Raw genomic sequence first — 19,580 nt, 5'->3', positions numbered from 1 at the left:
ATTGCTTGCAGCCCGAGACTAAGTCTACCAGAATCCAGCCCCTCAGTGCATGTGTTTTACCAGTGCTGAAGCCACAGGGTTTGTGCATGCCAGGTATCATTTTGTGTTGAATTCTTACAGTATCAGTTATTAGGTGTTGTTGGTGGTGCAAGTCAGGGAGTTTTCCTAGTAGGTTGACTAGTTTCTGTATGTGCATGGCTTGGTAATTGATGCATAGCATATGCGCTTGCATTTTAGTGTGTGGTGTGGGTAGGGAGGAGGCAATGTGAGTTTGTGTAGGTGTGATGTGGTCAATTTTCTTTCTTCAGTGCTGAGGCAGTTTGGGCAGCTTTGAGTGGTATACATGTAATGTTAGGTCAGTGAATATTGCATTTCCTTATCAATGTGATGGGGGAGCAGGGTTTCAATTGTTGTGTGAAAATGTGTGCCAGTAGGACCAGTAATTTAATGTAGAAGGCTAATCCGATACCAGGCAACCTGGCTTTCAATTTGCCATAGTCTTTGAAGGGGAGACAAGATCCTTGTGAAACCCAGATTTGTCTGTGAAGGTTAGGTAGGCGGTACAACTTCAGCTTCAGCCACTTTATACACTGTGGTAGTATAAATTGATTTTTGTTGTTGGCTTCAACGTTTGCTACGCAGTAGGCATCCATGATTGAAGCAGGTGTAGAATTTGTTTCAGATATATGTAAAGTTGCTTGTTGTCTGCATACTTGTAGACCATGAAGTCTTGTTTGACCAGTAGCAATGCTAGGAATTTCTTCTACAGGATGAGTTCTACTGTTTGATGGTAAAGAGGCAAGCCGTATGAGGGCTGTGGTAGAGAGACCCATGCATGCGAGGGAATTTGAGTAGTATCTTGTGACGAAGTGTCAAAGTACATTGCTGGCTAAAGAGGATCAGGTTGCAGTGGGTCACCTTTGTCTGTTATTTGAAGAGCGTCATGAATGACTTGTAAGGTTGTAATCTGCTACAGACATTTCGCTCTTCTGAAAATGTATAAAAAGCTCTTCGAAAATCATTCGGAGGAACATTAACTCTTGAAAAGGCTAGAGTGCAATTTGTAGAATCATGCAGAATGAAGTTAAACTGGAGAACTCCCAGAGGATAAATAATAATGATCAAGCTCCCTTATGAACAAACATGCAAGAACTTAAAACTGCATAGTCTGAAAGTGCGGAGGAATATTGAGTAATATGATGGATATTGAAATACCTCAGTGATATACACGTAATAGTGGGGGTGAGAGGGAGTGGCATTTGATGTAGGCATTTAAATACCTCAAGGATTGACGTACCGGGAGGGAGGCAAGTTTATTTGAACCAAGAAGTGTATCGAGAATGAGCACTCGCAAGCCTCAAGGATATTATTAAAAGAACAATGGTAGTCTTCCAATTGCATGGAGTGGCCTTCCAGCAGTGAAGGCTAAAGCAGCAACAGTATTCTTACAGTCTCGGCACAGATACAGTGGAGTCATCTTAGTGAAAGAGTTAAGGTTGAGCTGGAGATTAAGAATGGTGTGTCTTGTTTCAGTCGGCAGGTGAACGAGTAGGTATTATCTGGTAGTGTTTCTGTCATCCGTGTCTTGAGTTTGAATATATTCAGTGTGTATCTGTACTCCAGTTGGATTGAACGGTCTGGGAAAAGCCAATTTGCATGCGGTTATTGAAGGGTTTAGGTTTTCTTGAAGGAGGAGTCACACATATATTATGACTGCACTTGATTGGATTTGTAATTTTATTTTTTCCTCTTTGTCCAGGAATTGACTGACCTGCAGAGGGACCCTCCTGCGCAGTGCTCTGCTGGTCCAGTGGGCGATGACCGTAAGTAACTTTGAGCTAGCTGCTGTCTTCTATTTCCCCCTTTAACAATGTGTTAAGTGCATATTTTTTCTCACTCACGTTTGAGACCTCTCAGGCCCTATGTCATTTGACCCTTGCTTACACAGTTCAATCATAGTTGTTTTGCAACTGTTATTCCCCTTGTGTTCATGCTTCCTTCTTTTTTCTTTGTTTACTCTTTCGAGACACCTAAAAGCTGCTCACCACCCATTCTTTACCCAAAAGCTTAAATGTGGATTTAAGGTCCAACTTGAACCTGCATGGCTCTTTCTTCCCCCTGGTTTTTCCCTTAACTTGGTCAGGCTGCATAATTCATTTCTGAGTTGCAGGAATTCCTGGTTCCCTTGTGACTCGACACTTGTTTTCTAAATCAGGGTTGTAGTGGGTGGCATGGTCCTTCTTGCAATGAAACATCTTGTGACTCATATCTGGGAAGCGTCCCCTTTCCCATAAGACTGGTAGATTGTGTGCTTTCACATCCACTAAGAATTCAAGCTGGCATTTAGAGGCTGCATGAGCACGAAATTGTTACTCCTGCATAGCATTGTGTTTTTATTGAAGTGAAGACCACAGACTTCAGCATGTTGTCCACCCAGTCTGTCACAACACCTTAATGCCATTTTATTAGGATTGATCAGTTTCGTGTCACTCAAATATAATTTACAAATACATCATCTTGTGTGCACCTGTGTCAACATACCTTAATATCCTTTTTTCAGATGTTTTTCTACTAGTGTCAGCAAAATTAAGCAAAGAGGCTGCAAACGATGAGATCACCTCAAAAACGTCCAACACAAATAGAAAACACATTTTCAAATTTCCATTAAACCTTTAATCTAATGCTCTGATATTAGCTCAGTCAGCTGTGAACCTGGTCCCTGCAGGAACAGAAGTAAAGAAATAAAGAGGAGTACAAATAGTCATGACTCAAATACAGCACGATATGAATGGAAAACAATCCACAACCTCTGTCACAAATGACAGTTCTCTCTCTCCTGTAGTTGAGAAAGGCATTGGGGCATCCAATCTATGTTCATCTTATTCTCCATGAGAATAGGTTGTATCATCAAGCACGGTGCCCGTGCTCTGAGGAACAGCCCTCCTCCTTCTTTCTTGTGGACTAGGTCATGCTGATTTAGGTTGATAAAATGGAAAAGTCTTCTCTATGCTCCGACAAGTAGCCAGGCCAGAAACCAGATGCTTTGAGCCCCAAAGAGCAAATGTATTTTTCCTGTTATAAATGTTCTTCCTCACTCATGATTTCAGAAATAAAATAAACTTGTTTTTTCGGTCAGGTGTCATAAGACCACATGGGCTTTATATACATGTGGTCAGTTAATCAATTCCTTAACTGAATCAGACTCCTATTGGCAACACCATGAGCCCTAGAACCAATTGTCAAATCTTTGTTCTTTGCCTAATCTTGCATCACCATTTTGGCTAGCTTGGATAAAACAGTGCTTCTAAGACTCTGCAATCCTGTTTTACCCAGATCTCTTATTAGTAAGCATTGTGCTCTGAGTAGTGCCACCAATACATCTGGAACCCCATCTGAACCCCTGTATTAAAGATGTTTAATGTTTGCACTCAAATCTTTTGTGTCTGGAACAGAGAATATTGATCCTGGTGTCTTTAGCTGCTTGCTGTAGCCTCTCCACTTTTAACTTGTGGTTCACAATAGAGGACGAGGCACACTTTTTGAACTTTCAGCTACTTCCGAACCCTTCCTCATAATTGTACACTGATTTTTCTCCGCTGACTTTAGCCTGTCTTCGGTCCCAAGTGCCCTCCGTATTTATCGGGTTCACCCCCCCCCCCCTCCCAAAACCTCTATAGTAGACCTCTTTGACTGAATTTTGTGAGTATATTTTTGGAAGTTTTCAAGTTTAGACATCCAGGGCTCTCCCGGGGCACAGACATATGGGGCAGGTCTGGTGCTACAAGGAAGAGCACCCTCTCACACTTCCATTTGGACCAGACACCTTGGAGCAAAGAAGTCACTTATACCCTGGGCTACTTTCTTTTTCTTTTGAGCTATCTTGTGGTAACCTCCAGCACCTGTTATCTCTCTGAGGAAAGTTGAGTGTCATGGTGAGGTCAATGTATTGAGTATTTCGCCAGCGCCCCTTCCTTGTACCAATCCGGCAGCCAAATCTTCTGTTGCTCTGTGGTACAACTACTGAATCTGCTTACAGTAGACTCCCTTAGTGTCCGTTGTCAACTTGGTACTCAAACATATGCTCCTCGTTCTCAAATATCCTCAGTAAGGGTGCTCCTGTCCACTTTTCCTAGGTTAAGAGCCAAGCAGGGCTGCCATAGGTGCCACCATCTTACCTGTCTGGGGAGCGGGAAATCACTGTTCGGAATCATGACCTAGGCCACACTCTGAACCCATGTGTCCATCCATTGATTGAGGCACTATCCCTGGAGTATGTGGTCTGTTAACTTCAGCACTTCTTTCAACCTAAGTGCAATAAAACAGCTTAATGGAAAATGCTACATTGGAGCGTCCAAAGTGAGTGGCCCACGGTCTGAGGATTCCTGCTGGCCCTACCCCAGTGAAACTATTTTTTTAATTAAATTCTAAGAATCTCAAAATCCTTGAGAAATACCCTTTAGACATTCAGACTTGTAAAAGTAATAGCTTCCAAAAGTTAATCAATTCCATTGACTAGGAGGGTATAGATCTTGCTGGGCTCTGTATACAACACGTCTTTCAAAACCTCCTAGAGTTGCCCTACTATGTGGCTATGTTCTGTGGACTAAAACTCAAAGTGGACTTGCCAGATGAGAACATTAGATCCTGCTAGACTAGGTTTCACTTATTTTTTGATTCTCTTTGACCACTGATGTGGAGGTCTCCTCCCTCATCCTTGCGCACTATGATTTCTAGGTGGCTGCATTGTGATTTGGTTCTCTTGAGAGAAGAACCCTTTGTGAAAGGCATCGGTGTAGCATGATGTTTGGAGGTGATGCTTTGTAACAAGCGAGTCCCTCTTAGGAGCTGGAGTTGCAAGAGGTGAGCAGCCTGATTCTCAAATTAGCAGTGGCAAAAATAAGCCTTTAAGCAAGGTAACTTTGACTATCCACTACAGAAAGGCAGATTAGGATAGGGAACCAGTATGTCTTCAATATCTAGGTGAGACTTTTCCTCTTTGCATAGTTGTCTGGGTCACCTGCCATAGTGCAGTAATACACGGTCTATAAATAACAATAAGAACCAGGTGGAAGGACTTTTCACTCATCGTATGCTACTGTCGTTGGTGGCCCACAAGTATTCAGTTGGGATGAGGGAATCTTGGGGCTCTGGCTGCTCTGGTGGATATACTGCATTGATAAACGACCTGCAGAAAACAACTAAAATCTAGACCATAAGGTCTTGTCAATGCAAATTCTATTCTCGGACTGAGACTAAAGAAAAAGAAAAGCCATCTAGATCATCGCTGGAGTAGCACAGAGGTCAAGGTTCTACAGAGTGAAAGCAATCTGTTAAATTGTACTGGGTTCATGAGATGTGCCTCATTTCCCGTTTTGCCGCTGGAGGCCAAAATGGAACTTATGGAGAAGGAGGTCTGGGCTTCCAAGATCAGGATTTTAAGTGTGCTGCCTTTTTTTGAGGGGTAATATTAGTAGGACACAGTATTCAGCAGTTCAACTCTACAGAAGGGCTAACAAATAAAAGTTTTTATGTTCATCTGGCACCACACAAGGGCCCCAAAACAGGCTTGTCAGGGACAGTTGTAGCAATTGCCATCTTTGAGATTGGTGTGCTCATGTGTCTGAGTCTTTTGGCTCGACAGTGATGGTAGATCTTCGCAATGCGTGCCTCAAGAGCACTTTAGTGCAGCTAATTCAAATGCAATACGGGTAAGAACATACTCCATTTCCCATTGCTATATGGAGCAAAGGTGTTTTTTTTTTTTTAATATTGATTGTTTTACTTCTTATTACTGTGACATTTGAGTATATGTTTGTATGCACACGGAGGAAAATATTTCCGATTGCACCTTGCATGCTATATTTTACTGCCTTGACTAAGGCTTCCCACTATCACTCTGGCCAACAGCAGATAATTCATGTTTATTTCTGTTTATACTCTGACTTCCCCTTTGGTCATGTTCTAATTTATGTGTTAAATTCCCTCTCGGTGCCCCCCCCATGTATACTTGGGTATTGTTTTTTTAATAAGATATGTTGTATTGGCTTTTCAAACATAGATGAACATTAAAAAAACATTCGGAACAAAACAACCAAAAATGACCTTGTGCCTCAAGTGATCATCGGGATCCTCAAGTCAATCTCTGAACCCAAAGTAATCCCACCAAGGGCCCCATATCTTGTGGTGGTTGTGTGGGCATCTGCGTTCTGCATATTCTGGCTCTTTCACTTTGGAACACTAGTCCATAGCCTGCTGCCACACTTTCAAGTCAAGGACAGCAGCTGCGATCCAGTCCCGGGCTATATCTCGCGTAGCGAGCATAGTCCCCTGAAACCTCTTGTATTGCCGCTCACCCAGGTCCTCCATTAATCTCAAAAGAGCGATCTGATGTGAACAGTCCGCAGGTCTGTCCAACACCCACAGAAGCTGTCATAATTCAGGACCAGTATCCTTGTACAATGGGGCACAACCAGACTGCGTGATAAATCTGCATTGTCAGATCCGCACTGCAGCTGGACATCAACAATTGGCCCGCCCTCCAAAGCCACAGAGGTGTCACGCACATAGTATAAAAGGCATTCGCTTGGATCAACCTGTAGCCAGCTCTTTCGGGGCCATAAGCGCCTCCCTCCATTCCCCATTTTACAGAACGTCCACCAAGGACTCCCAACCGGTATGAAGGGCACTGAGCAAATCCAGAGAGTTGGTGACCAAGGACCAATATATTTGGTAGACCTCACTTTAACTCCGGTCTCTATGGGGCTGAATGCAGGAACTTCCCAGAGGGAGGACTGGTGGGACCGCAGGGCATGGCGGAGCTGCAGAAATGTGAAAAATTGAGATTGGTGTAACTGAAAGTCAGCCTGCAAGTCTTAGAAGGACGGCATGTGTGATCTCTGCCACACATCACCCACACGTGAGATACCAATCAAGTCCCACCTCCCAAACTCCTCCAAGTTGACCACCTCGCAGAGCTGTGTACCCCTCCAAAAGATTGTCTGGAGAGTAATCCTGCTCCATCCTGTCCATCTCACAGCTGACCAGACCACCCCACCCCAAGTACCACTCTAGTCAGATCAGGGAGAGAGCGGGCGATCCATGCATGCGGCCTATAATCGTGTCCCATGATATAAGTAGCCATTCCACACTGTGCGTCTGGTCATCCCGCTCACCATGGAGCCATGGTTCAAAACTACGAGCTTGGACTGCCCAGTAATAGAGCTGCAGATCTTTCTTTGCCAAGCCTCCGTCAAAGGTGGACTTCACACATTTGCCAAAAGCAATGCATGGAACCCGATGGACCCACAAAAAGGAACGCTCTAGTGCCTGAATGGTGCAGAACCAAGACCATGGGACGGTATATGGGAAGTTTTGCAGGTCATCTAGAAAACGTGATAACACCATCACTTTGAGCCAGACGATTCTCCCCATAATGGTGAGAGGTAGAGAATGTCACCGCTCCAGAACTTTCTTCATGCAAGCAACCAGGGCCGTCGGGTTCAGGGACCAGGCAAGAGTGGGGTGGAGTGAAATACACCGAGATAGAGGAAGCTTAACCTATAAAGAGGTATATGTGCCCATCAGCCGTGGTCTTGTAGGGGCCCATTAGTGGGATCAGTAATAGCTTAAAAGGATTAACCTGCAAGCTAGATGCCTGGCCATAAAGTTCAAGCATTTGTTGTGCTCTAGGGGCTGTCACCACAGGGTCGCTCAGGGAGAGCAGAACGTCGTCAGCATATAGAGCGATACGATCCTCCTGGAATTGTGCATCACAGCAAACCCAACTCACTAGACGCTTGATCGTGAGAGCGAAAAGAAAGGGAGACCAGGAACACCTCTGCCTGGTTCTATGCAATGGCGAGTGCCGTGTCTCGGCATAAACCCACTCTGATCGTGGTGGACTAGTGTGTGAATGACCCTGAGGAGGCAGTTAGCAAGCACCTTGGCGTATATCTTAAGCTCTGAGTTAATGAGCGAGATTGGCCGATAAAATGCACAGTTCGCCGGAGACCGCCCGCCTTACGTAGGACCACTCTAGAAACACATTTAACTATGTCAGAAAGTGGCTATGGCCTCTGTGTAGAGCACAAGCAAGTAGGGCAACAGTGATTTCTGGAATTTCCTGTAATACTCCACTGGGAAGCAATTGGGTCTTGGTGTCTTGCCAGGGTTCATGTCTGAAATGGCTGAGTCGATCTCCACAAGGGTAATTGGTTCATCTAGATCTGTCTGTAGTGGCAAGTCCACAATCAAAGGGGATAAGTATTTGCATGTTGGTCTCTGATGATGAGCATAATAAGTGAGATATTTACCTGCAAACTCTGCAGCAATGTCCAGGGCCTCCGAAACCGGTCTCTGCATGGAGACCCAGACAACGGGGACCACTCAATCCAGCAGAGCACTAGTTGCCAGCCAGTACAGTAGCTTACTTGATTTAACACCCCAGCTGTAGGCCTTACCCTGGGTGCCTACCCAGCACATCCTGGCCTCATCGAGACAGAGCTGTCGCAGCAAGAGCCTGTCCAGCAGCAATTGCCACGGTTCAGATGAGTCTCCCGCAACCTCTATGCGGCCTTCTAGCCCCTCGACTTGTGACAACCGCTGCTGATCCCGGGCTCTGAAGTGTGTACGAGCAAACCCTTGCATAAATGCCTTACCAGCTACCCACATTCTCTCTGGGGAATCCACCAAACCTACATTCCGCTCCAAAAAGATATTGAGTTCCGGTGACGGAAACTCTGCAGCATCATTGTCGACAAGGTGCCAGGCATTAAGGCACCTGATTGTGTTTTCCCCTGAGTATACCTCTGCCCAGGTAAGCAGTGACTGGGGCATGATCTTAAACACCCCTGGGGAAAATTTCCAACCCTTTGGTGAGAAGCAAATCCGTGACGGGCATGAAAACATAATAAATACATGACCTTCTGTTATGTGTATCTGAGGTGTGAGTGTACACTTGTGTGCGGGGGTTCTAGGTACGCCAAAAATCACAAAGACCAGGACAAGATGTCCAGTCCGCAAGGTGGGAAGCCAGGGGCCGGCGACTAACCGAGGCCCTCGAGCTGTCAATGTCAGAGGACATCTTCATGTTGTAATCCCCACCCACTATGGTGACACCTCTGAGGAGGCCTATCAAACACTGACTTCACTGCATCCAGTGTTGGGCCCTGCAGCTGTGGAGGAATATACCCACTCAGCAAATTGTAAGCATGACCATTGAATGATCCTTCCACCGTAACATATCTCCCCTGTTGGTCTGTCGCACTACGGGTAACTACCATTGGCAAGCGTTTGTGAATCAGGATAACTACTCCACGAGGTCCCCAAGTACAGCCACCATGGTGTACGCTATCAAACCTATAGTGGGCCAGGAAGGGGCATTGGGAACCGAGGAAGTGCGTCTCCTGCAGTGGGAGTACATCTGATAGAGACGTCTAGCTGCAGATTCCTTAACTTAGAATATCCCCAGGCATCAGACTGGTCCGGAAAATTTTGCTCAACAGCACCGCTGCGTGCCCTCACGTCGTCCATGGGCGTGATGTCAGCGGAGCCATATATGCCCCACCCCGGCGCGCCGACATCAGTTTTCTTCTTTTCTGCGTCACGACGCGGACCCTGGAAACCAGCAGTTCCTGGCCTTGTTTTGGGCTTTCTCGGCACCGTTTGTGTCGTACCGGAAGAGTGTGCAATGCCCTCCGGGCTCAAATCCTGTGAGGCCTGTGCACGTCAGATGTTGGGCACTGACCCGCACCTTATTTGCATGTGGTGCCTTAGTGTGCTCCAGGATTCCAAACAATGCGGTGACTGTCAACAGATAAAGCTGAAGTCCCTACGGGAATGCCGTATGAAGTTGTTGGCCGCACGGCTGTCCGGCCCAGCTTCTTCTCGTCGCCGCTCTCCCTCTCCAGAGGGAGCTTGTTCCCGAGGCCACTCCCGCGACCGGTGCCCTAAAAAAGGTAAGCAGAGCCACAAGCGTCCAATGAGGTCCACCTCTCGTAGGCGTGCCTCTGGCGCCCATTCCTCTTGTAAGGGGTCAGCTATGGGCGCCCCAGCTATGGGCGCCCGGAGGTCACCTCCTCCATACCCTCCTTTCTAAGAGTCGGAGTGACGCGCGCCCAAATGCCTACTTCCGGGCTCTTTAGGCCTACTTTGAGTCCCCCCTCTCCCTGGCGCGCCTTCGGGCCCCACAGAGGCGGAGGGTACTCCGGCCGGGCCCTCGTCTGCAGATCCTTCACCGACCAGGGTTGTGTGCACAGACTCCTGAGCCAAGGCGACTACGTTGGGCCGTGGCCCAGACCGTCCTGGTCGCTCTAACACACTCCGCCAGTCAGCGCATAGCCCTGGGTGGCTTCCTGCGCGTACGGCGGGAGCGGCGCCAGGCTCACGCCGCCAGTCAACACATAGCCCTGTGCGGCTTCCTGCGCGGACGGCGAAATCTGCATCGGTGGACTCCGAACCGGGCCCCACGTCAGACCCAATGACGGGCTCGACGTCCAAACCCACACCAAGCTCTAAGCCTGATCCACGCATCATCAGACGTCGAGGTAGCATCCATCGTGGAGGCCGTCTATGTCCAGTCGACTCCCACACGGCGCCTGCCGACGCCGCTGTCAACGCATCCCTCGCCACCGGTGTCCATCCGTTCATCGACACTGGCGTCCATGCCTGGGGTTGACCTCCCTCCGGAGTCCTCGTTTCTGTCCCCTCAGCAGGCCTTGGCGACTCTGGTATCTGCTACGGCCTTTTCGGAGGCTGCTGCTGCTTCCCCTGGTCGGGGGCCACTGGTGCAGGTCCCTAGTGTGGCATGGCCTTCGGGTCGTTCCCCAGCCCGCTCTTTATGGCAACTGGGAGAATCAGCCTACAGCCGTCTCCTACAGACGGCCTCTTGTCCCCTCCTAGGGTGACTAGTGTGCTAGGGGCCGCCTATGTGCGGACTATCAACTGGGCAGCTGCTATCACCGGCTTTCAGCCCCCTGTGGTACCTCTCATCCCCGATCCCTTAATGGATCTGCTCCATCTCGAGCACATTACCGTGGAGCCCTTGCTACCCCTTGGGGGTGTTTTATTAGAAGCCCTGTGTGGCGCCTGGGCACGGCCCTCTTCCGGAGTCCCGGTTGATCAGGCCATTGCTAGTAGGCACTGTCCCGGGGGGTCCACTTTCTGTCCCTCCACCCTGCCGCTCAGGGCCTGGTAATTCAGGCGGCCTTTGGGTTGCAGGACTCCTCAACTTTGCCCTTGTTTCCTCCCACCCGGGAATCCAGGTGGCTGGATGCATGTGGAAGACAGCTTTTTGCTTCTTCGAGCACGGCCATCCGCGCTTTAAATACTACATGCGTGTTTGCACGTGCGTCCTCTGCACTCTGGGACTCCGTGGCTAACCGTCTCCCTTCCGGAGGAATTGCGCCCCGAGTTACTCCGTCTTGTCCTTTACGGCAAGGAAATGACTCATTTTACAATATGCTCCTCCCTGGATACCACAGACTCTATGGGCCGTGCTCTTGCACAGTCGGTGGCTTTGCACCGTCATGTCTGGATGCGTGACAGTTGCTTACCTGATAATATTCGGAAGAGCCTCCAAGACATGCCGTTTAATGGAATAGACCTTTTTGGGTCCCACTCTGACTCTGCGATCTCCAGGCTTCTGTCAGGGCTACCGTAATTCTTCCGTGCCACTGACTGCTTGACTTTTCTTCTTCGTTGCGGTCTTGCTTTACGGGCCAGTTTTTATCAGAGGCAGGTTGGTGCCTCTGTATTGTCTGTATAGCCGTATGGCTGGGTTGTTTTTGTTTCAAGTCCTCTGTCTGTTTTTCCAAGGGGTTCACCCTTGCCCTATGTGGGGTATTGGCTGGTGGCAGATGTCTGCCATTGCCTTCGTATGCTCCTGTGGAGTTTTCTTTATGGGTCTCCCTCTGGAGCTCATATACCTCCTTTTACTGCAGAGCAAAAAACAAAAGGTCAGGGCACTAGAAACCTGCACTAATTTGTCTGGTATTCTGTAGTACACTTGCAAAGGTGCGGTGCAAAGAGCCAGGGGCGGGGCCTTCTTACGTCCCTATTGTTTGGCAAAGCCAAAAATACAAGAAGCAGTAATGGCTCAGCACACAGCTATAGTTGTGTGTAACCGACAATTGTATACATCAGTAACTGACAATGATAAGTGCATGAACAATAACACCATGTCTCCCAAAGGATTCACAACGGACTTCAGTTTCTTAATGATGTAATTTTCTTTATTTCTTTTTTCAAGTTTTCTGATCTTTTTTTAAAAGCACAGCATACAGTTCATAGCCCCTACCTCCTTTTACTGCGTCCCGCAGGGTCGCATCGCTCTGTTGTCTGTAGTGCTTGGACTCCGGGTCTAGGTCTATGCTGTGTGGTATCTACCTCGCATAGCCTAGCATCTTGCTTTTGTCCTCTCGTCCGTCTTTTGGTGCCAGCCCCTTCTGGGTTGTTCTCCCAAGTAGAGAGTTGCCGTTGACCTCTCTGTTGTAGGTTGTTATGGCCTTTTGGCTTATTCCCAAACAGTTTTCCCCACATCCCCGCTGCTTTCGCGCAGGGATTTCTACGTTCCACTAGCATTCTTAAATGTGGTGGACTCGTGGAGATGGTTCTCCTTGAACCCCGCTCTTCCTGGCGTCTAGGACCCGTGAGTTGGTCCTAAGTACTCCCTTGTTAGGCTGGTCTTTTCTTCTAAATTGTCCTGCGAGGGGACTGTTCTCTCTCTTCCAGAATGCTGGCTGACGTTGCTTGTAGCCTGGCCTAGTTCCACTTTCTGTGTAACTGCGGGTACTTTTGAGCGTACCATAGTGCCTGGGTTTGGCCAGGTTTCAGTATCTTGAGGCTTTTTCTGCGTCATGTTCTTCCTCATGGCTCGTGCGGCCCATTGCCTTCTTGCTATTGAGCGCATTTCAGCTGTTCCTGCTGTCTTGCTTCCTGGTGTTCCTCCTGGCCGCGTATGAGCGTCTTTTGAGCTGTGTAGGGGCATCCTTTCAATGCTCTCCACATGTCTGACTGGCAAGGGTTTCCTCAGTACTCTTCCTCTGTGGTACATGTGAGGGTGCTGCACGTTCCCTCCACCATACCATTTAACCAGTCCTTTGGGTTGGCTTGTCGACTGCCGCATCGTGCGGTTCTTTCGTGCCATAACGTTCAGTTCTTCATCCTGCGAGGTGCTGAACTATCTTTTCACGCCAGTTTCTTTGCTGGGTGTGTTTTTCTTCCATGTCTGCCTGTGCTGGGTATGAGTCAGTATCCTGCTGCCTTCGTATCTTTACAGGAGCAGGTTTAACAGTGTTTTACGCTGTTCAAGTTATTTAGCTGGGGCTAGCTCCGGCTTCTTGTCGACACCTTGGATACTGTGGATCCTTCATGCCTCTTGGTCTTCTTTGGAAGTTCGGCATTTTTTCAATCCGCAGAAGCATTCTGGCTTGTTTTCCTTCTCTCATACCCTCTACATGTGGGGGTTTTCGTGTTGTTTTGGATGGGCTGTGGTGCCCTCGCCTCCCCTTGATTTCCTGCTCTCTTCAGGGCTTAGGGGTCTGGTGGTTGACTACACTGTCACTTCTGTCCCCACTGTGTTTCGTCCTTTGGTTGACAACACTTTTGGTCATGTTATTGACGTCTGGGTTCTCTCTGGACCTTCGTGGGGTTCAGTCGCAGTCCCGCCTCCTTTAGGGGTATGGCTTTGGTATCTATTCTAAGTTGAGGAATCTGCAGCTAGACGTCTCTATCAGATGAACAAGTTACTTACCTTCGGTGACGATGTATCTGGTATTGACATAGTCTAGCCGCAGATTTCTTAACGCCTGCCCGTCCTCCCTGTCCTGCGACAATCTTTTCAATTTGGGCTTCTTGCCTTCGCCTCCATTTAGGTGGCTTTATTCCTCTGCGGATGACGTCTTCTCTTCACTCCGACTCACAAAGCTACATTCTGTTTCGGGGCTCTGCTCTGCCCATTCTTGTGATTGGACGGTATGCTTGTGTGCCATGTGTCCTTTACAACCCCTACCCTGGGTTGTCCGATGTGAGTCTTATTCTTCCATTCTATAACCGCTTGAGGTCTCATGCCTCCCCTGCAATCTAGCAGTTGCAGTCTCTGACAATGCTGCATTAGTCGGTCAATTTTTCGGATCTGATGTCTCCTTTTGGGTGATGCTTTATGGTACTTTGTCTCTGCTCCTGGGTTCTGGACTGGTTGTCCTTCACTGTCCTATATTGTGGTTGCAGCCTTTCTGCCGGCTGCTGTGATGGTTCACCACGGAGCTATGGCTCAATGGTGAGTCTTGTGCCTCTGGTGGCACAGGCTCACACTGGCCAAGGGTTCAATCCTGTCTATGCTCTGCATCTTCTTCTGCCTCCAGGGGAGGTTTTGGACTTTATGTTTGAAGGGGTCCCTCCCATAGCGGTGCGCGTTTCTTTTCCCTCCCTCAGTTTACAATATACGGTGCCTGGCACTGTCTTTCTATGGTGATGTTTTTTTTTCACCATGCCTTGTTTTTTCTTTTTTTCTTCTGCACACTGTTCCCATATTTTCACAGTTTTTGGTTTTGGCTTCGCGTCCTGACGCGGAAAAGTCTTCTGACAAACTGATATCGGTGAGCCGGGGCGGGGCATATATGGCTCCGCTGACGACATGTCCATGGACGACGACAGGGCGACGCCCCCGGCGTGCAGAGGTGCTGCTGCGCAAAAATCTCCGGACCAGTCTGACGCCTGGGGATATTCTAAGTTAAGGAATCTGCGGCTAGACTATGTCTCTACCAGATACATCGTTACCGAAGGTAAGTAACTTTTTCAACTGGGGTAATGACGTTTTGCAAAACCCAGCACTGTACGCCACTTGATACGATCATTTAGACCATTAAAATTCCATGACATTATTTTAAGGGCCATCGGGTCTTGGACTAGGGACATAGGTGTGAGTGCAACCCATGCGGGCAGTCACAGGGGGGGCGGGGGGGGGGGGGGAAGGAAATTCGGGATCCTTGCTTGCCTGAAACATGGACAACCGGGCCAAACCACAACAACACACCCTCCAACACCCTACACTCCCACCACCACCCTAGAAGCATCTGTTGCCTCAACAATTTTCTCAAACAGCAGAATACCAACTTGTGGAGCAAATCAAACCAAGGTTGTCTCCACCAAGTACTCATGAAAAGGATATGGTGCTGCTGGCACATTGGTATCGTTGGGTCCAATGGGTGGCTGTGAAAGCCACCTTAGGCCCACACCCCACCACTCCACGCAATCATTCCCCCCCCGCAACTCCTTTGGACTACCATGCCGAAGAGAACAAGTTTGCTTGGGGGGGAGGGGGGTGGGCTGTCGGCCATTTTCCCTTGAAGGGCTGGGAACCTCTGTGATGGAAGAGTAAGGAGATCCTCTCCCCCCCCGCTCCCCAATAATTCGGCACTTGCTCGAGCCCCGCCATCTTACTGTGGTAGCGGGACCCCTCCCCCCCCCTCTCTAGGGCATCCCCCTCTCCCACAGAGAGGGCAAGTTGCTACGCAAGAGTACTTCCCCTGTAGCCCAGTCCCCCTCCTTCGGGTGTGTCAAAAAAGAAAGACCTGGAGACATTTATTATCCGGAGGCAGGCTGGAAAAGTAAGCATAAAACGCAACTTCATCTCCTGCAGCTTTTACTTGACTGCCCCAAAGCATTTGCATTGGTGCTATACTAGGCGTGTGTAGTCTGGAAGACCATAATTCTGATGGATTGAAAGTTGACGGCCCTCTTGCGGATGACATCCCTGCCCTTGTAATTGAGGAGTTTTGTGATAATCTGGTGCGAAGGGGTTGCCACAGCGTTCTGTGGGCCTGTTTCACAACAAAGCACAAGCACAGGTCTCCCTTGAAAACCTCCAGTAAGATCCACTTTTCCAAGAAAGCTCTTGGGAGTTGTCCCCTTGGCCCCCTCGTGGAACTCACAAATTGTAGATTGTTCTGTTGGGCCCGGTTACTGCCATAGTCTGGTGTGCCTCCACTGCTTTCAGTGTTGATACGGAATCCTCTAAGTCCGAAATTCGGCACTCCGTTCCAGCCTCGCGTTCCACTATGCTGCGAACGTGCTGGAGCGCTATATTCACTCCAACCGCCCCAATCCTGGTGTCCAGTGCCGACCGGCCTGGCTAGCAAGAAGGATATCCATAGTAATAGGATGGCCCACCGACGATGTGAGAGGAGAGTCAGTGTCCTGTTTGGATGCAGGGGCCAGAAGGGCTGTATGCTTGTCAGTCTTTTTTGTGTGCCTGAGCAGGTATAGTTCTTCCAGGCCCCATAGTGAAGACCAATGTGCAGTCCAACTCGGTCAGAGAAGATTGGGAAGGAGTGGGAAAGAAAAAGACCGCTAGGCTGCCCCTCCAGCAAGTCTATGTCCATGCAAAAGGGGGAAGCATCCAATGTGCCAGTATGACATATGTGCCCAGTAGGGTGTTCGAAGTTGGGAAGGCGGGCATGAGGTGATGGGAAGCATTACAGAGCCACTTCCGCAAGAGCCTGCCCACCGCTCTGACAGCACGAGCAGTCCAGGCCCCACCACACTGTCTAGCATCAAACGCATGGGCCAGTACCTCAGGAGATAGCCCCCCACAGGTCCAACCACAAGGGAAGGAAAGAAAGTCAAGTGCTGCTCTTGGCCCCCAGGTATCTAGGAAGCTGTAGTCTGGCTCACCTAAAAGGCCCCAGCCAGGCTTCCATGTCCCCGGGAGAGAGAAGCCCTGCCAACTTCTACACCTCAAGTCTGCCGCAAGCAGCAGGTCCCATAGCGCCGGCAACGCTCCAAGCCGGCCCCGTCCAAGAAGGCTCCCACGGCTGCATGACGCTGGAGCAGCATCACTGATTGCTCACCTGGCCACACCCATCGGGTCCACGTGCAACCCCACAGGGCCACCCAGTCACCGGAAATGAACAGGGGGATGGGGGGAGGGGCACAACACTGCCCCCTGTCCAGCCAAGCCTCTCTAGACCCGCACTCATCCATCAATGGGGACATGGGGACTCTGCAAAGGCCATTCTCCAGCACCTGCAGCCCCAGGATTGCGGGGGCCCCCCCCCCCCCCCCCCCCCCCCCGCCGGCACAGGCCCAAGCCTCTCCTAGTCTCTGCGGCCCTTTGGGAAACTGGCAGCACTGCCATGATTCTTCCCCAGGTGGGGAAGAATCATCCCCTCAGTGCGGTAAGCATGGGGGCCAGCAGCACAGATAAAAACCAAATCTTGACCAGTAAGCACAGTGCTTACAGAGGGATGTCTGCCATCTTGGCTGACTTGGCCATGCCCCAGGTATGCTTGCGTATTGATAATAACCTTGGATTCCATGTGGGGTTGGAATGTCAACGACATTTGATACAAACTTGTTGCTGTCCCGTAATTTACACGTATACAGGCAGCTGTGGGTCTGTTATATTGGATTCCGAACTGTTCAGTTGTTTGTATACTAGCACACTACTGTATACTCTTACACTATTGGTTCATTGAACTTTGGTTGTGGGTTTCTGCACTGGGGTCACTTTATATCTGTTACCTTGTGATATCTACAGAGTGATGTGTTTTATGATGGTAATAAACCATATCTTAAAACTGGAATCTGTAGAATATTTTTTCATGCATTCATTGCTTACAGTAACCTTGCTGCATTTTATACAGAAATTAATTTTGAATGAGATCCCTGCAAACCACTGTTATTCGTACAACTAAATACCTAGGTTCACACAGACATTTGGGTTGCTTTTGTTTCTTGTGACTGATCTTTTTCTGGATTTCTTATTTCTCAGAAGCAGCCTTAAACAGACAAGTTTTGGTATAGGCCACTCCTCTCAGCCACTTCTTCTCATAGGAACCGTTTGTGTTTCTTAACTCCAGGGAATAACAGGTCTTTACTATAATTGGCATGCCTTTTATCTTGTAAATATGAAATTGGTTTAGGCTCCACATGCTTTTGGCACACTATTGACATACTGTTGAGAAATGATCAAACGTCTAGCAGTAGTTTTTAAGACTGAAAAATACATGACTGGGAGCTTGAGTCCTTTGTAGAAGAGCATTCAAAACACTGCTTTTGTACCACGGGGTGTATCTGCTTATATAAAGAACAGTCTTCTACATTCCAGCCTCACTAGAAAGGGTTCAGGAAAAAAGAACTAACATTCTTCCTGCCTTTTAACATTGGCATTGTTGGGTCAGGCTCTTTGACATTGAGCATTTGACTGAGTCGTTCAGTACCAAGGAGTTTGAAGTTGAGCTTGAGGCATTCCTTTCCCATTCCCTTCAACACTAAGGCATACCAATGGGATATTTAAGCATTCAGCTGCTCTTCCAGCACAAGAGCTTACCAGGAAAAAGCGAACAACCACACCTGAATGAGATCGGACACTGGACACATGATCGCCAAGATCTAAGACAACTTGAACATCGCTCAGGAGTATTCCAAATTGAGAGCCTCTCTGATTATTATTTTTTCTACACTGTCCAACTCATTGATTTCCCAGACAAGATGCCCATCCAGGTCATCTCAATTGATAATGCCACCTTTTCAGAGAATTTTAATTAGAAGACCTGTGCAACAGAATACAACCTCTTTTAACTTAAAAATGCTCTTTGTAATTCTTAAAGCTCTGTGTCAGCTTCTTCCTGATATCAGATGCCTTTTAGGTCGAATTTTACTGGAGCCAGCACTGAAAATATTACTTATCTATGGAAAAGGAAGACCTCCTCCCAGCCTTGAAGTATAATTCACAAAAAACAGTTTTCATCTTAACTTGGTACAGATTCTTGAGTGAGTTCTGTAATATATGTGGTAAAAGGATAAAAACAATTTCTCATCTTGTAGCCCACCCAAGATATTTAGATGCAGTAGAATGAGGCCTGGTTATTCTTAAGAGTTTGGATAATCCGGGGCAAAGGAGATGGCGTCATGGAAGTGGTGAGTGAGGAAATAGTGGTATCAAGCCAGGTAATCTGTGCCAGTGCAGATGTAGCAGGCATTTCATGATATGGCTGTAGCCATGGAATCTAAGGGTAGGGGAGATTGGGTCGGGTGTAACTGCAAGTACCAAAGAAAATTTGGAAACTGACAATCACAAGTATCCCAGTTTTGCACCTCATGCAGATGAGATGCATTAGGTCAGAGTTTAGCTTGCACTTCCAATGTGGTGAGCTATTTCAAATAAACACACTAGATTAATCTGCAGCTGCATTGTTGATTCAGGCAAAATGACATTGGGCTACCTGAACAGGTGCCCAAGTTGTAGGAGATTGGGGTCACACAAAAGCTTTGGCTCAGTGACCAAGACCTTACAGTTGTTACTCTGTATATGCCAGGCATACAAAACAACCAAACCAATACCTTTAAAAGAATTATGTCAAAGTGAGGAACAAATTAAATAGGATTAAGTTATTGATCACTTGTGCGAACCTTCGATGAGTACTACATCTTATGAATACAAAATTAAAAGACTTAGCATCCATCGGTCTGATGGTAAAATGGATCAAAAGGGAATGCAGTTTTGATGGTGGGATTTAGAACATTTCTTTATTCTTTTGCAAGGATTCCCTCCCAATTCCAACTTTTGTCCTAAAGCTAAA

General features: G+C 48.0%; 1 protein-coding gene across 1 annotated transcript in view; it reads left to right on the top strand.

The window, feature by feature from the left end:
- UBE2D4 (ubiquitin conjugating enzyme E2 D4) overlaps positions 1-19,580 on the top strand; it is a 377,357-nt gene that overhangs the window by 90,708 nt on the left and 267,069 nt on the right. Inside the window, exon 2 of the mRNA XM_085636153.1 lies at positions 1,760-1,823. Coding sequence (XP_085492279.1) covers positions 1,760-1,823 — 64 coding nt within the window. The remainder of the gene's footprint in view (positions 1-1,759; positions 1,824-19,580) is intronic.

This window comes from Triturus cristatus, chromosome 11, assembly GCF_964204655.1.
Source record: "Triturus cristatus chromosome 11, aTriCri1.1, whole genome shotgun sequence".
In the NCBI taxonomy this organism is placed as follows: Eukaryota; Metazoa; Chordata; class Amphibia; order Caudata; family Salamandridae; genus Triturus; species Triturus cristatus.
The sequence above is the reverse complement of the archived record's forward strand: the minus strand, read 5'-3'. Positions and strand labels throughout refer to the sequence as shown.